The sequence below is a fragment of the Saccopteryx leptura genome, chromosome 4 (genome assembly GCF_036850995.1).
Source record: "Saccopteryx leptura isolate mSacLep1 chromosome 4, mSacLep1_pri_phased_curated, whole genome shotgun sequence".
In the NCBI taxonomy this organism is placed as follows: domain Eukaryota; kingdom Metazoa; phylum Chordata; class Mammalia; order Chiroptera; family Emballonuridae; genus Saccopteryx; species Saccopteryx leptura.
In genome coordinates, this window is record NC_089506.1 from 38,442,079 (window position 1) to 38,467,978 (window position 25,900).

Here is a 25,900-nt window from a genome sequence, read left to right on the forward strand (position 1 = left end):
ATCTAATATGTCCTTTAAGTCTGCTGTTTCTTTGTTGATTTTCTTTCTTGAGGATCTATCTAATGATGTTAATGGGGTATTGAAATCCCCTACGATTATAGTATTGCTGTTGATCTCGCCCTTTAAGTTCATCAAAGTCTGCTTTATATATTTAGGTGCTCCTATATTTGGTGCGTAGATATTTATAATGGTTATATCTTCCTTTTGGATTGCTCCCTTTATCATTATGTAGTGACCTTCTTTATCTCTCACTATGGTCTTGGTTTTAAAGTCCATTTTGTCTGATATAAGTATTGCTACCCCAGCTTTTTTTTCATTTCCATTTGCGTGAAATATTTTTTTCCATCCTTTTATCTTCAGTCTGTGTGCATCTTTTGATTTAAGGTGTGTCTCTTGTAGACAGCATATGTTTGGGTCCTGTTTTCTTATCCACGCAGCTACCCTATGTCTCTTGATCGGATCATTTAATCCATTAACATTTAAGGTTATTACTGATATGTAATTATTACCATTTTTTTTCTTTAAAACTGTTTTTCTCTTTTGCTATATCTTTTTTTTCTTTTGATCTGTTTACAACAGGTCCTGTAGCATTTCTTGCAGCCTTGGTTTGGTTGCAGTGAAATCCTTGAGGTTTTTTTTGTCTGTAAAGCTTTTTATTTCTCCTTCAATTTTAAATGATAGCCTTGCTGGATAAAGTAGTCTTGGTTGTAGGTTCTTGTTCTGCATTACTTTGAATATTTCTTGCCATTCCCTTCTGGCCTCAAGTGTTTCTGTTGAGAAGTCAGAAGTCATCCTTATGGGGACTCTGGGGACTCCTTTGTAGGTGATAGTCTTTTTTCCTCTAGCAGCTTTTAATATTTTCTCTTTATCATTTAGCTTTGGTAATTTAATTATGATGTGTCTTGGTGTTGGTTTCTTTGGGTTTCTCCTTAATGGAGTTCTCTGTGCTTCCTGAACATGTGAAATGTTTTCCTGCCTTAATTGGGGGAAGTTTTCTGCTATAATATGTTTTAACAAAGTCTCTATCCCTTGTTCTTTCTCTTCTTCAGGAACCCCTATGATGCGGATGTTATTTCTCTTCATGTTGTCACATAGCTCTCTTAGAGTTTCCTCAGACTTTTTGAGTCTCTTTTCTTTTTTCTGCTCTGCTTCCGTGCCTTTATTTATTGTGTCCTCTAACTCACTGATTCGATTCTCTGCTTCATCCATCCTGCTTTTAATTCCTTCCATTGTATTCTTTATTTCAGATATTGTATTTGTCATTTCTGTCTGATTCTTTTTTATTATTTCAATGTCCTTTTTTATATTTGTTATCTCTTTATTTAGGTTTTTGTAATGGCCATCTATGGTTGTTCTAATATCTTTGAGCATCCTAACAATCGTTATTTTAAACTCTGCATCTGGTAATTTGGTTATATCTGATTCACTTAGGTCCTTTTCTGGGGATTTCTCTTGGTTTATTTGTGTTGTATTTCTCTGCCTCCGCATTTTCTCTTCACGGGAGTGGCTGTGATCATGTGCTCGGGTGCACAAGGGTTGGTGGCCTTGGCCTTTGCCCCGCCCCTGTGTGTGACGTTATGCTCGGTCCTGAGGGCACTGGCCAGCACCTTTGCTCAGCTGCAGGTCTCCGCCTGTTTCCGAGCTTTCGCCCTGCCTTTGCAGGATGATCCCACTCATGGAACAGCTGCTAGCCTTGGCTCTACCGCCGGGCAGGGCTGTGTGCCCAAGCTCAGCTCTGTAGCGGAACTCCGCCTCTTCTGGGCTTTTGGCTCCACCCCCGTGGGAGGAGCTAGCTACCAAGTCAGACCGCAAACCTGAGTTGCACGGGCGGGGCAGGGCTGTGCTCCTCTGCCCTTGCTCCGGGGCTGGTTTCTACCCTTTCCGGGGTTCCTACCCTTCTCCCAGAGGCTGGATTACAGGCTGCCGGCAGCTGAGCTTGACCGCTTTTGCACGCCCCCTTCTCCCCAGCCGGGCAAGATTGAGCTCACCCCTGAGCCCAGTGGTGGCCAGCCGGCTTCCGCCCCTGCCAGCAGAACTGCGCTTTTGTCTCCCGCTGCCGCCCGCTCTCCCGTGTGCCCTCAGCTGCATGGGTGGGGGCGTTGCAGCTCGGACCCTAAGACTCACTACTGTAGACCCGAAAGCTCCCTCCTTCTATGCGACTCTGCTCTGAATGCCACGGGGGAGCTTGTTTGGCTGCTCTCCTGCTTCCCTTTGCTGGTATTGCTGTTTCCGGGGGAAATATTCACTTCAGCTTTGGGGAGTGACTCATTCCAGGGGTTAGGGTGGCTATCTCCCAAAATGTTTCTCCCTATGCCTCCTAGATTACACTCTCTTCCTGTTACTGTGGTTTTCTCCTCTCTCCCCCCATCCCCAGGAGCCCCAGGTGATTGTTTTTGAGAGAGATGTTCTGCACGGACCCTTTAAGAAGGATCCTGGGTCTGAGAAATCAGACTCTCACAAACAGTATCCTGACTTGTTTCCAGCTAAATACTGTCCTTACGCCTCTTCTGTGGTCTGGGGCTGCAGGCTGGGGCTTTGTTCCTGGGGCTCAGGACCCTTTCCCCTCTGCTAAACTCACTTCCCGCCACGCGAGTCTCTCCCTGCTGCCATTCGCTCCGAGGAGCTGGGCAGCCCTCTCCACGTTTCCCCGTTTCCGCTTTTCCTACCAGTCTCTGTGTGGCTTCTTCAGCGTTCCTTGGTTGAAGAGTCCTTTTAGTTTAGTCCAAAGTTGGTTTTTCCAGATGATAGTTCATAAAATTAGTTTGTAATCCACTTTGGTTCTGGGAGGTAGGTGCTGGTACGTCCGCCTACTCCAGCGTCATCTTGTCTCTCCTTTTGTTCATTTCTTAATTCAAAAAAATATTTTTAATAATGGTAAGAAACACAATTAAATTTACTGTTAACCATTTTTTAATGTATAATTCAGTGGTGTTAATCATGTTCACATTGTTATGTAACAGATCTCTAGAACTTTTTCAACTTGTAAAACTAAAATTTGATACCCACTGAACATGTCCCCATGTCCCCTCCCCAGCCCTGCAGCCACCCTTCTACCCTCTGTCCCCATGGTTTTGAATACTCTAGGTACCGCCTATAAATGGGATTATACAGTATTTGTCATTTTGTGATGGCTTATTTCACTGAGCATAACATCCTCAATGTTCTCAGGGTTCTTCTGTTGTAGAGTGTGGCAGGATTGCCTTATTTCTTAGACTGAAGAGCATTCCCCTGCTCTGTTTAGGCTTCTACTCTACAACTGTCTCTCTACTTTTATTTTCCCTACGGCATTGACTTTTTGAAGGAACCAGGCCATTTTTGGTGAATATCCCACATTTTGGAGTTGTCTGTTTCTTTGTGGTGTCGTTTAACTTGTTCTTCTGTCTCCCATATTTCCTGTAACTGGAAGTGAGATCTCAGGGCTGATTCAGTTCAGGTTAAACCTGCTCGACAGAAACACTTCTGCATTCCTCCGGGCCGCAGTGGCAGGCTGTCCGACTTGGTGATGTCAGTTTGACTGCGTGGCGAGGGGATGACCACAACCTCTCTCTGCTGTAGGGATGTTTATTTCCTTTTTGTGGCTATTAAGAACCTGCTTGGTAGTGAATATGTTATGTCAGTATCTTGCTCCTGACAATTTTAGCACCCTTTGCTGGGCTTCACCTTTGTGTGCATTTCATTGATTTTTGCAAAGTTGTGCTTGTCTCATTCTGCTGCTTCTCTTACATTACTAGTTAGCATTCCTCTTTAAAGAAAGGGTTTTTGTCTCTCTCTGTTTCTTTGGTTTTTAAAAAAATTTTATTTAGATAGTTAATTTTAACAGGGTGACATTGGTCAACGAGAGTACATAGATTTAGAGAAAACATCTCCAGATCATTTTGACATTTGTCGATTATGTCTCTGTTTCTTTTCGGTATCACTAGAGTTAAGGATTTGTATATACTTTGTGTGTTATCAACTCAGTCTTTATTCTTTTTTTTTTTTAATTTTTATTTATTTATTTATTTTTTACAGAGACAGAGAGTGAGTCAGAGAGAGGGATAGACAGGGACAGACAGACAGGAATGGAGAGAGATGAGAAGCATCAATCATTAGTTTTTCCATTGCGCGTTGCAACACCTTAGTTCTTCATTGATTGCTTTCTCATATGTGCCTTGACCGTGGGCCTTCAGCAGACCGAGTAACCCCTTACTTGAGCCAGCGACCTTGGGTCCAAGCTGGTGAGCTTTGCTTAAACCAGATGAGTCTGCACTCAAGCTGGCGACCTTGGGGTCTCGAACCTGGGTCCTTCCGCATCCCAGTCCAATGCTCTATCCACTGCGCCACCTCTTGGTCAGACTCAGTCTTTATTCTTCATGTGCTGAAATTATCCCAGGTTCGGGCTGGGAGGGCTCCTGCCTCCTGGGACCGTGTCTGGCCTGTGCCCCTGCTCTCAGCCCTGTTCACTGTTTCCTCCCTGTCTTTGTGGGGAAATGGGATTTTGAACCAAGGTCTGGCCACTCAGTATATTTATTGCTGCTGAGTGCCACTGTTGCTAGACCTCTTCAGGGGACAGAGGAAACAAATCCAGACCCATGAAGTCGATAGTGTGAGTTCATTTCGAAATGTCCAGATAAAATTTACTATTACAGGGCCTTTTTGTTTTGGCTCGTTTTTCCTTTTTTTACTAAAAATATGACAATAACATCAATTTTATGCTTTATCTAAAATGGACACACAAGTTTAAAAATACAATACTAGAATTCCTATTAACGGTAAAACTATGAATAAAGTTTAAGATTTCTCTGTAATTCTTTTTAAATAACTTTATTGAGATATAATTAACATACAAGAGAATTCACCTTTTTAAATTATATTATTTGGTGGTTCTTAGTATATATTTACAGAGTTGTTCAACCTTTACCACTACCTAATTAGAGAACATTTTCATTTCCCCCATTTCCACATCCTAACAGTCACTTCTCATTCCCTGTCCACCCCCAGCCCCTGGTGACCCCGAGTCCACTGTCCGTTTCTGCAGCTCTGCCTGCTCTGGGCCTGCATTGCCTTTCACTGGCAGACTCTCCCCCCGGGGTGTTACAGGGTCCGAATACACACATGCAGCCAGAGTTCAGTTATTTTCTCTGAAAGGGGTCCCCTTTCTACACAGTGGGCTCACTTGTTCAGTTTGTTTCCGGTCAGATAGTATCTTCTCTCCTTTTTGATTTACCTTTATTTTTCAAATACAGGATGTCAGACGTGGTCAGGTTTCGGTAATTAACACTAGGAAGAGAAGCTTAGATGTTGATCCTTCCTTGCACCTATTACACCCATCACTATAATAACTGTTAGTTTGTTAATAACTGGGTTATCTTTTCAGTGTTTCTTACATTTCTTTTAATATTTATTTTATTGATTTTAGAGAGAGAGGAAGGGAGAGAAAGAGACAGGAGTACCAATCTGTTTCTGTATGTGCCCCAACCGGGGATTGAATCAGCAACCTCCATGTTTTGGGATGATGCTCTAACCAACTGAGCTATCCGGCCAGGGCTTCGGTGTTTCTTTTTACAAAAATAAGTCATCCATATAGGAGTTTTCTTCTTACATTGATGCAGTATATGATATATCCTATCATGAATGCCCCTGTCCTCTGCCACCCCTAACAATATAAGTAATGTTTGAATCTGATTGTAGAAGTAATGTATTTGGTTACAGAAAGTTTGAAAAGCACAGACAAGACAAAGAATTCACAGGTACATATGTGGGAAGCACATTTCCTCCCAGAGCCAGTTCCCGCTGCCCAGTGTTCTCTTACAGCAGCTGTTCCCAGTCTCGTGCAGTCACAGTGTGTGTGTTAAATGTCTCTAGAAACATAGTTCTCATTTTTTTTTCTTTCCACACAAGTGGTAGGAGTGTTTGCACTTGCTTTATTCCCGTAGTGAGTCTTTTGGGTTAGTCAGTTTTCTTTCATATGGGGTTAATTCTTTTGAATGGCTATTTAATTCAATTCTTTTGAATGCACGTTACTTTAAACAATACCCTATTGATGGTCACTTAATTTCTACTAGGCTATGTGCATTTAAGATTTTAATAGACATTACAAGGTGTGCATTACTTTTCACGACCTCTTAGTGGCTTGTGTGGGTGCTATCCAGGGACTGAGTCATTTCCCTGCAGTGGGACTTTTCAGGAGACCTGCCCTCCCTGGTCTAGTCGACAGCACTGGCATGCATACCATTGGCACACCAGTGATTAGTAACACAGGGTAAATGCACATCAGAGGATGTGTGCACATGCAGAATGTTCTGGATACAACCTCTGAAAATGTGGCAATTATTGTCACCTGCATTCCCACTCGCAGCGTGTGAAAGTGCTCATTCCTCTCATCCACTTCAGACTTAGAAGAATCCTGATCAGTTTAACAGTTTCCTTATCAGTTTGGAGAAAAATGACAAGTGGATTTAAAATTTCCATTTTTTTGTTTATTATGATGTATTTGCTGTATATTTATTGGCTGTACTTCTTTTGTATTTTTGGCTATCCTGCAACCTCCCCTCTGCCTGTAGTTCCTAGAGGATGCTAAGCTGTTGCCTTACATGTTAAAAGTGTTTGTCCATTGAAGACACGGTCCTCCACCAGCAGAAAGGTTATTGTAAGGTATTCCTCCCCCCCCCCCCCAGAAAGAAGGAAGGGGCCAGAGCCACAAAGTGTGGAATAATAAAAGGCTTTATTGAGTACAGCACACATCCTGCCCGATGAGGTTCCCTGGCCCCGGGGAAAGAGGTGAGGCAAGTCGCAAGATGTGACCCATGTGAGAGATATTTAAAGGGTCCCTAGGGTGGTCGAGTTAATATGTTGTAGTGAAATCTCACTGGCTGACGGAGGTGTCGCTCTTTTCCAAAGGGCTCCTGGGAAGTTTCTTTTGGCGCACTTGGTTGTGGGTGGTCCTAGCCAAAATTCCCAGGTTCCCCATGTGACCATCCCCCATTATCCACCGACCTTACAGTCTGACCTTTTGTGTTAAATAGAATAGGGGCGCCGTTGATTCATCTGGCTACTTCCTGCTGATTAGGGGTGTCGTGGGGAGGGGGAGATTGGCCAGTGGTGGCTTTCAGGGGTGTCAGGATCGGAACATCTGTTTGGCCGTGACTGGAGAAACTTCACGAATGCGGTCCTGTAAGGATTAAAAAAAAAAGAGGAGTAATAGGGGGATTTATAGGGTCCAGACTTTTGGTGAGCTGGAGATGGGTGGAGTCCAGTGGTTCCGACTGCCAGTGGTCCTGTAAGGAGGCAAGCTTGAGGCAAAACTGCACGTCAGGAGTGGCGTAAAAGGGGAAAGGAAGGGGTCCCATCCATTCCCATAACCAAGACCTGTGAGGGAACTAGAGGTCCAGAGTGTGATGGCAAAAAGAGAAGGTAGTCCCCGTGTCCACAAGAAATGAGATGGACTTACCCACTAGTTGCAGCATATATTCTGGTTCTCCGAGTCCAGGCCGTGTCCTAGGAGTTTAAGTGATGCGCCTTCCTGGCTGGATTGGCTTCCCATTCGAGCAGCTTGTCCTCCATGTAGAGGTGCTGAGGAAAAGCCTGTTGCCCAAAGGGGCAATCGCTCCACCAGTGACCGGACTGCTTGCAGTCAGGGCAGTGCTCAGTGGGCAGCTGCGGGCAGGGGCCCTGCCGGGACCAATGACCCTGCTTGCCACATTTAAAGCAAGCTCCTGGTTGGGATCCTTGGTCCAGACTTGGGTGGGGCACTTCCTGTGCCTTGCCCCTGTTGCTGTGCCGGCCTCAGGGCTGCCACAAGAGTTTGGGTTTGGAGCGTTACCTTCTGCTGCATGGGGCCTGGCGAACAGCCTCGGCCTGTTTCTACTAGTTGGGACCGTTAAAAACTTTAAATGCCATGTTTACAAGTTCCGGATAGGAGTTTGGGGTTGAGAATAAGAGGAGGGGGGCTCGTGGGGAGCCCGGCACTCAGATCCGGCAGGAAGCGCTGGAGCCAAAGGCAGGACAGGGCCAGAACTTCCTGTAAGAAAATTATTGTTGGGCCTTGGGGTCCTGCAAACCGGTGTAAGTGCGGACTTCAACTCCTCCCGGGTTTTCAGCACCAAAATGTAAGGAATTTTTCCCCTCCAAGAAAGAAGGAAGGGGGCCGGAGCCACAAAGTGTGGAACAATAAAAGGCTGTATTGAGTACAGAGCACTTCCCCCCGAAGAGGTTCCCTAGCCCCAGGAACAGAGGCTAGGCAAGTCACAAGATGTGACCCGTGTGAGAGATCCCTAGGGTGGTCGAGTTAATATGACGTGGTAAAATCTCACTGGCTGACGGAGGTGTCGCTCTTTCCCAAAGGCTCCTGGGAAGTTTCTTTTGGCACGCTTGGTTGTGGGCGGTCCTAGCCAAAATTCCCAGGTTCCCCACGTGACCTTCCCCCATTATCCACCAACCTTACAGTTCTGACTCTTTATTGTGGTCTTCACTTTATTGTGGCGGTTTGGAACCGCACCCACAAGCTCTCCAGGTTGCCTGCAGTCTGCATGAACGTCTGCTTTCTTTCTGGTTAGTGTGGAAACAACTCGGCATTTGGAGTTAAAAAAATGGCTCAAAACCAGCCTTTTCAAAATAGTAGGTTATTATTTGGGACCAGTTACTTAACCTCCCAAAGCCTTAAATTCTTTTTATTCTTTAAACTGAGATGCCCCTGTTTTTGTGAGGCTCCTGGGCATGTGAAATTATGTAAATTCCCAGTATGCACAGGCCTGGGCCGGGACAGGCAGCCACTCCTTCCCTCAGTCCAGTCCTTTCCCCAGTGGTATGGGGCAGATCTAACATTGCCCTGTAGGTAGTGCACCCGGCTTCCAGCTAGCCTGCACCCCCTTATCTGGTGAGCTGACAGCACCTCAAAGAGCTTTGTCCTGTTACCGCCTGAGGGCTGAGCTCCCAGGAGCTCCTTATCTCCCTGAGAGACTTCCAGCACAAATTGACACAGGCACTGTCTCGCCTCACCCGCTGGGCACCCTGCTCAGCGTGTGTGGTGGAACCAGAGTAGTCAAGAAACCGTGATATCAGCATGGAGGGCAGGAGCACACTAAAACATTCATGCCCATGAAAACCAGCAGTGTGCGGACCTTGTCACATAGGACAGAGCAGCAAGGAACAGAGTGAAATGCTTTCCCCTCTTCCTGTGCCATTTGTCCCTGCGTTTTGGAGATATAATTAACAACTAAAATTATATATATTTATGGTGTAGAATATGATGATTTGATATACATATATATTGTGAAATATTTAGCACCATCAAATGAACACATTCACTACCTTATATATGATAGTTACTTTGTGTGTGAACAGTGAGAATGCTTAAGACTTCTATTTCTTTTTTTTTTAGCAAATTTTAAGTATATGTGACAGTATTATTAACGGTAGTTACCATGCTGTACATTAGATGCCCAGAACTTCTTATAACTGGAACTTTGTACCTTTGGCCAGCATTTCCCATCCCCCCAGCCCCAGTCCCTCTTATCCATCATTCTGCTCTCTGTTTCTGTCAGCTGGGTTTTCAGATCCCACATACAGGCAGAACATAGTGTTTGTCTTTGGCTGAAGGTCGTCTAGAGTCATCCATGTTGTTGCAGTGTCAGAATTTCCCTTTTTTTATGGCTGAATTATATTCCATTGTATATAAATACCACATTTTCTTTATCCATTCATCCATTGATGGACAGTTAGGTGGTTTCCATGTCTTGACTATCTTGAATAACGTTCCATTGAACATGGGAGTGCACGTATCTCTTTGGGATACTGATTTTGTTTCTTTCAGATATATACCTAGAAGAGGAATTGCTGGATTATATGGTAGATCAAGTTTTTAATTTTTTGAGGACCTTCCATACTGTTTCTCATAGTAGCCACACAAATTTACATTCTTATCAATAGTGCATAAGAGTTCTCTTTTCTTCACATCCTCCCCAACACTTACTATTTCTTTTTTTCTTTTTGTTTTTTTTTTCTATTGATTTGAGGTGAGGAGGGAGAGAGAGAGAGAGAAGCTTCAACTCTTTGTTCCATTTAGTTGTACACACTCATCAGTCGCTTCTCTTCAGTGCCATGACCGGGATCGAATCCATAATTGGCATGCTAGGACAGTTCTTTATTCACTGAGCCACCTGGCCAGAGCTATTTCTTGTTTTTTGATGATAGCCTTCTCACTAACATATGCGAGGTGGAATCGTGTTGTGGTTTTGATTTGCATTTCTTTGATGATTCTTGATGTAGAATGCCTTTTCATGTATCTTTTGGCCATGTTTGTGGAGAGAGAGACAGACAAACAGGAAGGGAGAGAGATGAGAAGCATCAACTTGCAGTTGTTTCACTTTAGTTGTTCATTCATTGTTTCTCATATGCCTTGGACGGGGAGCTCAAGCCATGCCAGTGACCCCTTGCTTAAGCCAGTGACCTTGGGATCATGTTGATGATCCTATGCTCAAGCTGGCGACCCTGTGCTCAAGCTGGCAAGCCGGGGCTCAAGCCTGATGAGCCCATGCTTAAGCTGGTGACCTTGGGGTTTCAAACCTGGGACCTCAGCATCCCAGGTCGACTCTTTATCCACTAAACTACCACCAGTCTGGCTCTGTTGGCCATTTGTATGTTTGGAAATATGTCTGTTCAGGTCTTTTGCCCATATTTTTAATTGGATTATTTGGGGGTTTTGTTTGTTTTGCTATTGAGTTAAATGAATTCTTCATATAGTTTAGATATTAACTCCTTATTAGATATATGATTTGCAAATATTTTCTACCATTCCGCAAGTTGCCTTTTTGTTGATTATTTCCTTTGCTCTGCAGGAGCTTTTTAGTTTGATGTAATCATACTTTCTTTCTACATTGTTATTATTAGCAAATAGTGCATAGAAACTGAATGCTATGAGATTAGAATCCAGATTTCTGTTGGAACTTCATTTTTTTTAGTGAGAGAAGAGGAGGCAAAGACATACTCCCAAATACACCCTGACCAGGACTCACCCAGCAAGCCCACTAGGGGGTGATGCTCTGCCCATCTGAGGCCCTTGCTCCATTGCAACAGGAACCATTTCTTAGCACCTGAGGTGGAGGTTATGGAGCCATCCTCAGTGCCTGGGGCCAACTTGCTCTAATCAAGCCATGGCTGCAGGAGGAGAGGAGAAGAGAGAGAGCATGAGAAAGAAAAGCAGATGGGCGCTACTCCTGTGTGCCCTGATCAGGAATCGAACCCGGGACATCCACATACCAGGCCCACGCTCTACCACTGAGCCAACTGGCCAGGGATGAACTTCTTTAACTCTATGGGAGTATCCCCAAAGTGGTAAAAATAAATACTCTGATATTGTTGAGTGTGAAGAATTATTAACTTGGATTTATGAATATACATTAAAGTTAATCTGAATAAATCCACATTCTGAATGGGAGAAAAAAATTCTTTAAATGCCAAATAAATAAATAAATATCAATAAAAATAAAGCCACCTGAAATCCTTTTTGAAATGAAGTAGACTGTAGCTATCTAGAAAATATAAAATACAAAAATTGAAGAAAGATTTCTTTTAGAAAGACCATCATCAGACTTAAAATACCTGTCATAGAGTTTTTAAATTTTGTAACTAACTGTAGAAATCTGAGCAGAAAGTTAACATGGGAGGAAAGGTATCAGATGCAAAGAAAGCGCCCCTGATGCAGGGGTATATATTTCTCTGCTCAGCTGTCAACTGAGCAGGAGGCCTTGGGGGGGAATTCTGACAGCAGCCACCTGAGGGGAAATGCACATCTGACAGTTTATAAAATGCAAAACAAACAGCAATTGCAACTTAAGAAAAAAAACAACAATGAATCCTCACCTAAAGTAGGCATGGCAGTTGGAGAGTAGGTCTCCTGAAACATGTCTGCTAGGCACAGGAAAGCAGCTGTAACAAGCTGTAAAGTAGTGGTCTGTGTTTTGGGGAAAGAAATCTCAAGAAATCCAGTAGTTCCCCTTACCTGCCATTTCACTTTCCCAATTTTGTGGGCAACTGTAGTCTGAAGATATTGTGTGGGAAATTCCAGAAACAAACCGTTTATGATTTAAATTGTGGCTCTGGCTAGTTGGCTCAGTGGTAGAGCATCAACCCAGCATGTTGATGTTCTGGGTTTGATTCCCAGTCAGGGCACACAGGCCACACTGATCTGCTTCTCCATCCGTCCGCCTTTCCCTTTTCTCTTTCTCTCTCTTTTCTTGCAGCCACTGGTCGATTGGTTTGAGCGCATTGGCCCTGGGTGCTGAGGAGGGCTCCATGAAGCCTCCACCTCAGGTGATAAAAACAGCTCAGTTGCGAGCATGGCCCCAGATGGGGGTCACGGGGTAGATCCCAGTCTAGACGCATGTGGTAGTCTGTCTCTCTCCCTTCTTCTCACTTGGAGAAGAAAAAGAAAAGTTTTAAATTGTGCACTGTTTTGAGTAGCATGATAAAATCTTGTACTGTCCTGCTCCATCCCGCTTGGGATGTGAATAGATCCTTTGTCCAGCATCTCCACGCTGTTCCTGCTTCCCACCCATCAGGTACTTAGTAGCGTCTCAGTTATCAGATCTACTGTCATAGTATTGCAGTGCTTGTGTGCAAGTAAGCCTTAGTTAGTAAACAATGCCATATTCACATATCTTTTATTATAGTATATTGTTATAATTGTTCTACTTTACTCTTATTGTCAATCTCCTACTGTGCCTAATTTGTAAATTACACTTTATCATAGGTATGTATATATAGGAAGAAAACATATAAGTAGGGTTTGGTACTGTCCGTGACTTCAGGCATCTACTGTAGGTCTTGGAACATGTCCCCCACAGATAAGAGGGACTACTGTGCTAAAAACAAGGCAGAAAAGTCGAAGAGGGTGGCCAAAAAGGCCCCCTGCGTGCCAGCGAGTGGTCATGCGTGTGCCCCTCTCTGCTCTTCAGGAGAGACCCAGATCAGCACTCAGGCTGCAGGTTGGCTAGGGTCCCCCGGGGCAGAGCCTTACTTCTCAGTTTCTCAGCAGAAACTGAGAAACGTCAGTTACTGCTGCAACAGACAGTCCTGTGCAAGTAACTGTTCATAGAAGCATTATTCAAATAAGCTGGAACTGGAAAGTCCTCAGAAGTATCACAGTGGGGAAATGACCCAGCAAACAGGGCATGAGAAGGATTGCTGTGGGAAAGAGCACAGGATCTGGAGCTGCAGTGTGGCCTCTGACACTGAGTAGTTCGGTTTTCAGTTCTCTAAGCCTCTTCCTTTTGTCACCATAATAGGATAGCTAATAATTACATTATGGCTAAGCATTTTGTAAATGATCAAGCTTTATATAGCAATGTTATTGATCCGGCTTTACTGCGTGTGGTGTATTAACTACATTGCGTTTAAAGTGGCATGTTTCCACACGGCTCCTTGGCGACTCAGGCAGGAAGTGACCTGACGTGTGAACAGGCAGGACACGTGGCTGCACGGCCCATTCAGTTAATAAGCAGAAGCACTGCTACACTGGGCGGGCAGCTCAAATTAGTTGGCTAGTATTTTAGGAAATCAAGGGGACCAAGAAATAATTTTTTATTTTTTTAATTTTTGCAATTTGGAAAGGAACACACAGAAGATAGATGGAAATTGGAAACCAATCTCAGTACTGATAAATGTCAGGTTGATGGGACTGCTTCACTTTTCCCCCTGAAGATCCCTTTGGTGGCCTGGTGAAGCCTATGGACTCTGTCTTAGGATTTAATGTTTTTAAATACATACAATGAAATATATAGAGTTATAGAAGGTGTTGAAATATGGAAATGCAGCAATCTATGTGCTTCTTCGGTGAATTATTTAACAAAATCTAGCAGCAGGTCTGATTATCTCAAGTAAGTGGCGGGCACAGGGCACCTGGAGGTAACGCAGCAGCAGGAGGTGACAAGCCCCCGCCACCCTGTGCAGTGACACACCCTGTGGCTTGTTGCTCACACTGACCACTGGGGGGAATGTCACAATTTCCTCATCTAAACTTACCTCTCTTTCCTCCTGAATTTTCTCCATGGGCCCGAGGAGGTCTAAGGACAGCCAGCTGAGAACCCCTAGATGAGAGCATTAGCTGAACAGTTTCCTAAAGAATACCACCCCTGGGTGAGAATGACCCCCACTGCCTCAGGTGCAGCCATACAAGGGGTGTCGATGCTATTGCAGGACCATGGTGGCAGTGGCTGTTCCCTGCCGGGAGAGGCAGGCAGGACCCCCTCCATCCATCTGAAAGGGTCAGCCTCGGGAGGCGGAGCAAGCAGTCCCTCCCCCCTTCCCAGGAGGGCTGAGTGAGGCCCCACTCCCCAGGTGAGGTGCCACGCAGCCCCCACGCGACATGTTACTGCCACATCACCCTGGCGATCTGAGGAGCTGGGCCAGAGTGAGGGCTGGATGTGGCCAGCCCTCATCCCTGCTCCTGGCTTTCGCACCTGCAGGCCCCCGTAGCGTCCAAAGAGAGAGGAAAGCCGGGAAGGCAGTGGAGAAGCATTTGGGATAAGCTGCCAGTTCTCTCTTCTGAGGTGTAGGCAGGAGATGAGCCTGGTGACAGTGAGGGTCCAGTGAGCTCAGAAGGACCTGACCAGAGAGACAGGCCTTTCTGTGCCTGGAGGGTGCGGGGCTGGCCTCAGCATGTAGGGCGTTTGAGTGTGAAGGATCTTTGGGGTGGCGTTTTGCTGATAGCTACCCTCCCTCCCTCAGCATGTAGAACTCACAGAAGAACTGGGAGCTGAGAGGCGCCCCAGGCCACAGGGGCACGGAACAGACAGGGTAGAGGGCGTGGGAGAGGGTCAGCGCTTCAGGCCGGCGGCAGAAGGCTCGGTGCTGTCAGGGTGTGGGCCGGGCTGGGGCTCCCGTCAGAGTTCCAGGCCCCTGAAATTGGGAAAGGCGAGTTGCTTATTAGGATAGTAATTTATAAAGTCTGGTTGGCTAACGGACAGCTTTCTGTGAGGTCCCTGAGATCCCTTCCTTGCCACAGTGATGTTTACGTGTGAGGCTGGAGTCCACGCCTGTAGTCCAGTTTGGCCTCAATAATCCTGGCATCGTGTAGGAACCAGCAAGACAGAGGCCGTGTCTGGGGTGGTCAGTGCAGGCTGGGGACCGGACTTGCAGGAGCAGGAGCCTGGCGTGTGGTCCAGTGGTGGTTAGTGGGGACAGCGCTGTGGCTGCCGGCCACCATGCTGCCAGCGCCTGGTTCTAGCAGGCAGGACTCGAACCCTGCCTGGCGTGCCCAGCATCCCCTAGTGCAGATCTTGCACAGAGCCAGCATGCACCAGAGCAGATGCTCCTCCTGCACAGAGCCAGCATGCACCAGAGCAGATGCTCCTCCTGCACAAAGCCAGCATGCACCAGAGCGGATGCTCCTCCTGCACAGAGCCAGCATGCACCAGAGCGGATGCTCCTCCTGCACAGAGCCAGCATGCACCAGAGCGGATGCTCCTCCTGCACAGAGCCAGCATGCACCAGAGCGGATGCTACTCCTGCACAGAGCCAGCATGCTCCAGAGCGGATGCTACTCCTGCACAGAGCCAGCATGCACCAGAGTGGATGCTCCTCCTGCACAGAGCCAGCATGCACCAGAGCGGATGCTCCTCCTGCACAGAGCCAGCATGCACCAGAGCGGATGCTCCTCCTGCACAGAGCCAGCATGCACCGGAGCGGATGCTCCTCCTGCACAGAGCCAGCATGCACCGGAGCGGATGCTCCTCCTGCACAGAGCCAGCATGCTCCAGAGCGGATGCTCCTCCTGCACAGAGCCAGCATGCACCGGAGCAGATGCTCCTCCTGCACAGAGCCAGCATGCACCGGAGCAGATGCTCCTCCTGCACAGAGCCAGCATGCACCGGAGCAGATGCTCCTCCTGCACAGAGCCAGCATGCACCGGAGCAGATGCTCCTCCTGCACAGAGCCAGCATGCACCGGAGCAGATGCTCCTCCTGCACAGAGCCAGCATGCACCGGAGCGGATGCTCCTCCTGCACAGAGCCAGCATGCACCGGAGCGGATGCTCCTCCTGCACAGAGCCAGCATGCACCAGAGCGGATGCTCCAGGCCGCTTTGTCTTCAAACAGCATCCCCAACCCCCACCGAGGAGCCACTGGTCCTGACTTGGCGTGGTCCTGGCCAGTGTTTTCTCCGTGCTGTCTGTCGCATGCTGGCTCATTGTTGCTGAGAGAGGCCAGAGGTACTGGTGGACAAGTAGGGTGGACAGATGTGCAGACGGCTGAAGTGCAGAATGACACGTTTTACTCGCTGAGAACACCTGCTGAAGGAGCAGGATGGTCTGGTTTTTACTCAGACCGCCTGCTGTCGAACAGTCCTAGCTGAGCCTGTCTTTTCTCAGTGCCCAGTCGGTGACACAGTCACCGTGGGCCGTGTGTCCATGGGTCCAGGCCCAAGGTGGCCTTGTGTCTGAGCGTGGCCCTAGCAGGGCTGAGCAGAGCCCCCGTGTCTTTCCTGGGGCCACACTGGAGTCCATCGTGAGGCTGCCCCCGCAATCTTCCACCCTGTGTCTTATCCCTTTAGAGTCACGCAGAACTTTCCCCTGGCCACCTCAGAGAGGTTTTGTTGAGCATTGTGCTGTTTTAAGGATTTTTACGGTTTCCCCACATTATCCTTTCTGATGAGGAATTTTTACTTCTTTATGTAGGTAGACATTGTGGAAATAATTGATAGGATAATGCCAGTTGGGTTTTTATTTTATTTAAGTTTAATCAGAGGCAGGGCGGTTTATTCACTGAGAAACAGGAACGTGGGGCTGGCCTCAGAACCGTGTCATCGAAGAGAGTGAGCTGGACCTGCTGCCCCTCGGTTTCACCCTGAGGTTGAGGTTGCTTGTTCTCTGTTACCATGGCCACACTTTCTGGACAGTTCTCTCCCTGCTGCTAGTGCCCTGTCTCCCTCGTGCAGCTAGGAGCTGTGTGTCCCTCCTCCTCCCCACACCCCTGCCTCTGCACGGTCCCTCTGTGGTTCCCAGGCTGCTTTGGTGGCCTTGAGTGTGTCCCTGTCCTCTCACGACAAGGGTGAGGAAACCATGTCATGTAAAGAGCCCCTGAGGACAGCAGCAGGTTTCCGTGTGCCTGAGTGGGGCAGGGACTCCAGCAAATGGGCCTCTCCTCTCGCCCTTCTGCATGGACACCGGGGCTGCATGTGGACGATCCAGCAGGGAAACTGCAGGAAAAAGTGCTCAACGCGAGTTTGGCAACAAAACAAAGCCTTGCAGAAGCATGCCTGCTTCCTCCGCATGCGAGATGGCGCACATAGTCGGAGTAGATACTATGCTCTCCGAGCGACACAAACGTGAAAGGAAAGCGCATGCATCTCTCCCCCGCTTCTCTCTCTCAGGACTTTTTGAAGACATTTTCCCCCGACGTCTTCCGGCTCTTCTGCCTGCGGAGCAACTACCGGTCAGGTGAGCTGACCAGGGAGGCCTCGGGGTGAGGGCCACAGCATGTCCTTGTGTCGAGCTCAGCAAGGACTCTCCTGTCAGTGTGTGGGGAATGCCCAACCACCCGCTGAGTAGTCAGCAGTCCTGGTGGTGTGGGTGCGGTCAGCCGTCAGGGTTGGGTTCTAAAGTAAGCCGGAGCATGCATTCGTCAGCACAACACCAGCATGTGGCCAGAAGGTTCCAGAAGGTTCCAGAGGGCTGTGACAGCTGTGGGTTTCCAGTCCGTCCTCCCCGACCACTCCCTCACGTCTCCCTCTTCATGGGGTCTGGACAAGTCTGAACCCCACAACGCCCTCCACTGCCTGCTTCATGAACAGAATGATGGGACTGGCCGTTCTCACACAGCGACTGAACCGGGAACCCCCCAAGCAGGGTCCCACCAGGGTGGGCACTCCCTGCTGTGCTGCACTGCTGTGTGCTGCTCAGGAAGGGGGTGTCCAGCGCCTTGTCCAGGGCCAGCCCGGGAAGGCCAGGTCTGGGGACACCCAGCACGGCCCTGTCTGGCTTGACCGCTGTGACAGGAGCCCCTGCATCAGGACAGACTGGTGGTGTGGGGGGCGGGCCTCCGGGAGGCGCGGGATGGGGAGCAGCTGTGGGGGGCGGGCCTCCGGGAGGCGCGGGATGGGGAGCAGCTGGGTCTCTCCTCCGCCTCTGGGTTCTGGAGTAGCATGCCAGCCTGGCCGGGAGACTCTGGGTCTGCTGGGGGTGGGCACGCTCATGGGCACCCCCAGGTAACCACCGCCCCCGTCCCCAGCCGTGGACTACAGCGACAGCACCCTGCTGGAAGCAGAGCACCTCCTGCGGGCCGTCGCCGCGTTCGCCCAGGACGCCCGGGCCTACGTGAGGGGGCAGCTGGTGTGCGGCCCCGTCAGGGACGACGTGCTGTGGGAGAGGTAGGTGCTGTCCGGACCCGGGTGCTGCCCGGCCGGGCGCTGGACACAGGGCTGCCCAGAGGGAAGCGAGGACACTCACTGGGAGGCTGGTGTGGAAGGCCCCGCAGGCGAGTCTGTGGTCCCGCTGGGTGAGAAACAAGAGGCCCTGCCTGTGGGCTGGCTGCGAAGGTTGGGCCTGGGTGGCTTTCCCGCTGGCGTTTATCAGCGTGTAGAGAGCAGAGGCCCTGGCACTGCAGGCACCAGGCCAGAGGGAGAGGCGCTCTGGGGGCGCTGCCTCCGCAGTTCAGCGCTCTGGCCAGTGGGGGCACTGCTTCTCACCGTGGCCAGAACTGGTCCCAGGGCCCCCACAGCTGCAAGGGGCCCAGGCCCAAAGAGGGGGATTGCAAAGGAAGTGGGGCCAAGACCAATGAGGATGGGCTGCGGGAGCTCGATGTGGAGACAGAGCCTCGGAGGGGTCGGTGACAGGTGGTGGTGTGCAGGTGACAGTGTGCAGAGAGGCAGGCTGAGGGACCTGGCAGTGCCCCAGGAAACGGGCCTGGATGCGAGAGAGGAGGAGGGGGCCGAGGGGACCCGAGTTTCCCTGTGGCTGGGCAGGAACAGGAGGGGGGCGGACTGTCATGGAGACTGCTCCGGAGGACTCTCCCCGTGGAGGGAAGGAGAGGGAGGAGGCTGTCCCAGGGACGGCAGTGGGACGCAGCCTGCTGTGCCCGAGGGGAGGCCAGCTGCCGGCCGGTCCAGGGACTGAGTGATGTGTTTCTCCTCACCTTTGCAAGGCTCAGCCACACCAGGGCTGCCGTGCCGGCTGCCTTGGCGGATGACTTTGACACGCCCAGGGCAGTGGGTGCCATCATGGACCTCATTCACCAGGGGAACAGACAGCTGAAGGTGGTCTCTAAGGTAACTCCAAGGACATGGCCACAAAGTAGGGTTTTTGTTTGCTTGGTTTTCCTCATAAGGAAGGAACAGATGCCACCTTCCCATCTCCCTCAAGTAACTTCATCTCCACAGCTGATGGCTCCCAGGCTTCTCCCAGCCACCCCTTAAGTTCCTGACACTGCTTCACCCAGAATGGGGCATGCCCTGTTGGCCCTGCAAGAGAGCCACTTCCCAGAGCCCAGAGAGTCACTGTCGGTGTAAGGGGGGCACCAGGAGGTCCAGCACACTGAGTTGGCACTACACGCTTGCTGAGACAGGAGCATGTAACCCTCCTGTTCGCCCGGAGGAATCTGTTGCTAAAACACGAATTAGGGGCGGAAGCCCTATGTCGGGACCGTGACACTGTGCCTACCCAGCCTGGCCCTTCTCTGGGCCTTGGTGTCAATGCCATTCATGAAGCTCTGCCCTCCTGCCCCAGTGACATCCTAAGGGCCCCATCTCCTAGTACTGGCCTGCTGGGGGCAGGTTTCCGTGTATGAATCTGGGCGGACACAAGTCTCAGACTAACACACCCCATATTCCCGATGGCTGAACTCAGGTGCAGGGCTAAGTTACCACCCCCCAGTCGTTTTCCTTGCTAGCGAGTGGCACCTCCAGGATTTAGTCCACTGTCTCCTGCCAGGGCTTGCGTCCTCATAGAGGAGCGCCAGGCAGAAGTGACCCGGGAGGTCTTTGTCCTGTTACACTGAGTGTCCTCTGCTTTTAAAGAGCCTTCTTTGGGTGCTGTCATAGGAAGCCGGTGGCCCTAGGAGTCCGGTTGTGTTTGGCTCCATCATCGCCTACATTGAGAAGTTCTTCGAGACTGTTGGAATTTCTCTGGCTGACCAACAGGTACACCCTTCTCTTCTCAGTCCTGTTGTGGGATATCTATGAGCTAATGCCATAAGAACCATTTCCCCCCTTTTTAATGGGTAATTATAATGCCAACTTTATTTATGTGCTTAAAATATATTATGTCCCTTAAAAAGTTAACACTTAGAGCTAATCTCTTCTGAACTGAAATTGCAACAGTTCTGAGCAGAAACAGCACATCCTAGCTGCACAGAGTGTCAACTCATCAGTCCTGTACACACTCGTTTTGGGGGGTCTTGGGGAAGGTTTTTGTTTTGTTTTGTTTTTAGAATCTCAAAATGTACAGACAGGCATACAGTGAGAGGACATTTTTCCTGAGCCACCCGAGCATGGGCTGCCAGCCAAGCCCAGCGGTGTGTCTCCCACAGTGCCCGTCCAGTGCCAGCCCTCTGGGCTCCCCCGTGCTCCCAGTGAGCCCTTTGTGACAGAGGGGTCCACTTCAGAACCTGTGGTGCTTTCCGCTGTTGGGCCTCATCTGCTATTCTCTGTGAGGATTCAACCAGCAACCGGCCATTTCTCCGAGGGGTCCGGTCGCCCTTAGTGGAGTGAGGTAGCAGGAGGCAGGGTCTGGGTCTGGATGTGCTCACTGTCTTGGGTTGCGGCTGCTCCGGTCGCCCTTAGTGGAGTGAGGTAGTAGGAGGCAGGGTCTGGGTCTGGATGTGCTCACTGTCTTCGGTTGCAGCTGCTCCGGGCCCGTGGTAGACAGAGCTGGGACGTGTGTGGGCATTCCGTGCACACGGTCCAAGCAGTGACTGCAGCCCAGGGGTTAAACACTTCAATTTCAGTCCCCCAACGAAGGTTCGTTCTGCTTTCCTCACTTTTCATACATTAACTTGCTCTCTGATAGAAGCCTGCTTTCCAGTATCCTGTATGTATTTCCTTAGGAACTATTCTCCCAATAGAGTCTCCAACTGTGGGCACGCCCTCCTCACTCTCGGGAGCTCCGACTCTCCATCTTGGCCAGGACAACCTTTTCACCCCTCAGGCATGGACACACCATGGGGCTCTGTGGGGCTCCTCCTCTCCATGGCTCCCACGCTGCTCTTTAGGACTGCTGAGGATGGAGAAAGGAAAGGGCTAAAATAGCCATTCTAGCCAACACTCATGTGGACAGATAGTTAGCATGGAAAGGTCTGGACTGCAGATAAGAGTGATCATCACAGGGGTGCTGGAGTCACTCTCTCCCAAGGTCCCTCGACAGCACTGCCGGGGTCTGCAGATGCCACTGGGCTTGGGCACGGAAGAGCTGCCCTGTTTTGAAGGGGGACGGGGGTGCTGCCATGTTAGCTCAGCTGCCTGGCACCTGGGGGAAGCCTGGCACTTGGGTGACTTAGCTGAGGGGGAGTCAGAGGCCTGGCTCCTAGCTGTCCGGTGCCGTGATCTGGGAACGTCCCCTGTGAGCTGGGCACATTTCTTACAGCCTTTAAATACAGTGCATTTCTCTGACCTTTAACACAACTTGCAGTATCTTTGTGATAACTTCCAAGTTTGTTTTACTTATAGACATCAATTATTTAAAGTCCTTTCCTGGGCAGTCCTGGGATTGTCAGCCAGTCCATACAGAACGGCTGCTCTGCGGTGACCAAGTTTTTAGGGTCTGTGTGAATTTTCACAGGAGCCTTAGGAATCTTATCGAGGAAGAGAAGCACACTGGGCCAAGCTTTGCCTGGCCCATGTCAGAAACAGCTCATCCACCTCCCCCACCTCGGGGGTTGACTTGAGTCCACTTGGGTCTCACGTTTTCATAACAAGAATGATCTTTATCAGGCTCCTCAGAGAAATGGCCTGTTCGTGGCTCGGTGCAGAGCAGTAATGAGGGCCATATGAGGTGTAAGAAGTTTGACCCAAAAGTAAAATGTGGGTTGTTTCTCCTTTTATACACATGAACACAAATAGCCACGAGGGCCCCTTCTCCATTATGGGAGGAAGAAATTGTGTAGAGGGGAAAGGACTTCTGCCAGTTTGGGGCGGCTTAAATCTCACTCAGCCTGTTGAGATTTCTCCAGCTGTGCACTGAGACTGTTGGTCTCCAACTAGCCAGTGAAAACTGTGTGTCATGTGGTATGTCTACATTGTTTTAAATGTTTGGTAGAGTGAGTAGATTTGGTTGCATTGGTCAATAAGGGTTAGACTCCTAGACTCTGCCCTAGTGAACTGGATGAAAATGAGACATCCCTCGATGTTAGCACATCTGTGGAGCAGCTGCTCCTGCCTGTCGGCGGGACCCAGGGTTGGAGGGGGAGAGCCAGCTCGAGGCCCTGCGCGGAGGTCACTCCGAGCCTGCACTGGGAGCCCCGAGTGGCAGCCGGGAGCTCTGCCCGCACAGTAGACAGTCAGGAGAGGAGAGTGGAGACCTGCCAGCAGTCCGGAGCCTCACCGCCTCTCTTCCCAGGCCGGTGAGGACCACTGGCTGAGTCCCCCAGTGACCGAGGGGAGGACGCATGCTGGGTGGGCTTAGCACGGCACTCACAGGCCCCCAGCCAGGCCCGCCGTGCCGTCTGGGCTGCGGCCAGGGTCCTGCTGGTCACGCCGCCCCCCTGGGTGCAGTCTGTTTCAGGGGGCCGCAGCTCGGCCACTCTGCACAGCGTGGTGGAGGAGCTGGTCCGGTTCCGGCTCAAGGTCCGGCAGTTTGCCCTGGCCACGGGAGAGACCAGGGAGGCCCGGCGGCAGCAGCTCCTGGAGAGGCAGCCCCTGCTGGAGGCCTGTGACGCCCTGCGCCAGGACCTTGCCACCCACGGCATCAGTATTAAGGTGAGGCACTGCCACTGAGGCCCAGTGACAATGGGGATGACCACCCTGAGATGCTGTGTGCCCCAGGGGGCGTCACTCACAGGAAGGTCCAGTCTCACACACGCCGTGCTGATGCTGCTTGTGAGCACAGAGACCCAGCCTGTGACGAACAGGAGGGGATGGCGTCACAGCCAGGAGGGACACTCGGGGGGGGGGGCTGGGAGAACGTCAGAGTCAGAACCTGGAGGGACACTCGGGGGGGGGACACCAGGCCCAGGGGCATGTGCACTCCAGGACTCGGTGGGCACAGCAGCAGACCTGTGCTGCGGCTCAGTCCCCTTTCTTGCCCCCAGTGGCCCTGCCCCAGCCTGCCAGTGGAAGGCTGCAGTGCCACTGTAAGCGACCAGCTGCTTCCTGCGGTGCGGCCCAGGCCAGTGGACGCGCCGGCCGTGCCTCCTGCCCGAGCCCTGCCTTCTCGCCCCTTTACCCGCTGAGCCGAGCAGGCCTGCTGAGCTAGATCCTTCTCCTCCCCCAGGACAGGAGCAGCACGTCCACATGGGAACTGCTGGGGCCGAGGTCAGAAGACCACAAACCTGGGAGCTGAGGATGCGTGGAGCGGGACCCACAGGCTCACGGCGGTTCTGTGCTTTCTTATGTCACTGTAGAAGCTTTACATTAAAGTTTCCCACTGTGGCGATTTAGTCAGCATTAAATCAAACCGGTACCATCCCACTGGTGTGTAACTTATGCCTAAAAAATGGATTTATAGTACCAACAGCCAGACTCCAGTGCAGTTCAGTTAAACCAGCCCGCGTTATACCTGTGATGTGTATAACCCGGCAGGTCCATGTCTGTGCGCCCAGAGCCCAGGGTTTAATACTAAGTAGGGGTCGCAGACATCATAGGAAGGCAGGGGGACCTGTGAACGGGGCCAGTAGGGAAGCAGCTTCCAGGACACCCCTTATCCTGAGGGAATCTTGGGGGACCTGGCCATCTTGCTTGTTGCAAAGTAGGAATGTACCTCAAGTGCTGGGCAGTGACGGAATGGGGGTGCTCATTCTGGAGGAGTCGGGATGGCAGGGTGTGAGCAAGACACAGGTATGACCGAGGCGCCAGGGCACGGAGGCACGTGGCCGACAACGGGGACCGAGCCTCCCGGCCTTGCTCGTGGTCCCCTCCCCGTTCTGCCGCAGGGGGGAGCTGCCGCTGTTCAGGGAGCCAGAAGGAGACGGAGACCCTCTTGCCAGGGGGTCCTCTTGCCCATTCACCCATCTCTTACGTCCTGGCAGTGCAGCCTCGGGCAGCGGGCAAGCACATGCTGGCACAGCTGCAGATCGCGGGGCAGCAGCTTTTCTTTGTCAATGACCTTCATGACCCTCAGAGGCAGTGGTGTTCCTAGTCTGCAGATGAGGAAACCTTTTCAGAAGCTGACTTGCTAAGTGACCCAATTAGTGCACCGTGGAGTGAAGGCCCCAGCTGGCGGGCAGGCTCCTTACAGCCAAATAGGGTCGTCAGCACTGGGGGCGCAGACTGCCCTGTGCTGCCACACGGAGCTCAGGCAGCTCCCAGTAGGAAGGTGTCCTTGGCCAGACTCATGAGTACATGGGTTTACACAAGGACAGGAGCAATTACTAACTTCCGTTTCAAAGTGTCGGTGCCTGGCTACTTGGGTATACTCACTATCTCCCTTTTAAGCAAAGGGATTTTATACTTATTCAGAGAAAAAACCTAAGTAACAAATAACACAGGACTGGTTCCTGTGACTGTTAAATTTTATTTTCTCTGTAAAGAGATGCCGATATTTCAGGCTTACTCTTCAAATTACTTTGTGTTAATAATATTGGTAAGCACTGCTGAAAAACACGTTAGATAACCCTATATATTTTTATCTACCTAGTACTTGACAACAGCCTCAACTTAAAGTTGAAAGATGAGTTTTAGCTGTTTAAGAAAAAATACAAAACTTTATATTGAAATAAACCAGTTCTGCCTTTTAATAATCACTAGGATTTAGATGTAATTCCCCATAGGAAAAAATGTCCATGAGTTTTTCTGGAGTTCACGTATGGTGAAACTTGAGTGTTAGATGTGAAATAACAGCAGCAAATATTTTTTAAATCTTGAAAGTTTATGGTTTAAAGAAAGGATCCATTTGGGGTGATGTACCTGAACCACAGCGCTGCACCCAAGTGTAGTCATCAAAGGCAGACAGACCTTTAATTTTTTTTTTAATTTTTTTATTTATTTATTCATTTTTAGAGAGGAGAGAGAGAGAAAGACAGAGAAAGAGAAGGGGGGAGGAGCTGGAAGCATCAACTCCTATATGTGCCTTGACCAGGGAAGCCCAGGGTTTCGAACCGGCGACCTCAGCATTTCCAGGTCGACGCTTTATCCACAGCACCACCACAGGTCAGGCCTAGACAGACCTTTAAAGGAACCAAACAGGTCTTGCCCTTGTAGAAGGAAGGCATTATTATTATTATCATTATTAATATTTATTCATTTATCTTCATTAAGCGAGAGGCAGGAAGGCAGACAGACTCCTGCGTCTGCCCCGACCATGCAATGCTCTGGCCAGGATCCACCTGGCAAGCCCCCTACCAGGCAATGCTCTGCCCCTCTGGGCCTCTGCTCCAACAACTGTGCTATTTCAGCACCTGGGGCGAGGCCATGGAGCCATCCTCAGAGCCCGGGGCTAACTTTGCTCGAATCATTCGAACCATTTGAGCCATGGCTGTGGGAGGAGAAAGGAAGGGGGGCGAGGGAGAGAGAGAGAGAGAGAGAGAGAGCTGGGGGAAGGGGTGGAGAAGTAGATGGTTGTTGCTTCTCCTGTGTGCTCTGACCGGGAATTGAACCTGGGACTTTTCACACGCCAGGCCAACGCTCTGCTGCTGAGAGTACCCTCAGTGCATGTATTAGAAACCAAGCCCAGGCCCTGGCCGGTTGGCTCAGCAGTAGAGTGTCGGCCTGGCGTGTGAAAAGTCCCAGGTTCAATTTCCGGCCAGGGCACACAGGAGAGGCGCCCATTTGCTTCTCCACCC

General features: G+C 50.1%; 1 protein-coding gene across 3 annotated transcripts in view; it reads left to right on the forward strand.

Moving 5' to 3' along the window:
* CARS2 (cysteinyl-tRNA synthetase 2, mitochondrial) overlaps positions 1-23,588 on the forward strand; it is a 74,050-nt gene extending 50,462 nt beyond the window's left edge. For 2 of the 3 annotated variants that reach the window (XM_066380559.1, XM_066380557.1), the window contains exons 10-15: positions 17,346-17,412; positions 18,203-18,341; positions 19,115-19,238; positions 20,010-20,108; positions 22,677-22,880; positions 23,400-23,588. In XM_066380559.1, coding sequence (XP_066236656.1) covers positions 17,346-17,412; positions 18,203-18,341; positions 19,115-19,238; positions 20,010-20,108; positions 22,677-22,880; positions 23,400-23,561 — 795 coding nt within the window. In that variant the 3' untranslated portion in view covers positions 23,562-23,588. Of the gene's footprint in view, positions 1-17,345; positions 17,413-18,202; positions 18,342-19,114; positions 19,239-20,009; positions 20,109-22,676; positions 22,881-23,394 lie in introns of all 3 variants that reach the window. The other variant, XM_066380558.1, reaches the window with a different exon arrangement.
* The last annotated feature ends 2,312 nt before the right edge of the window (positions 23,589-25,900 follow it).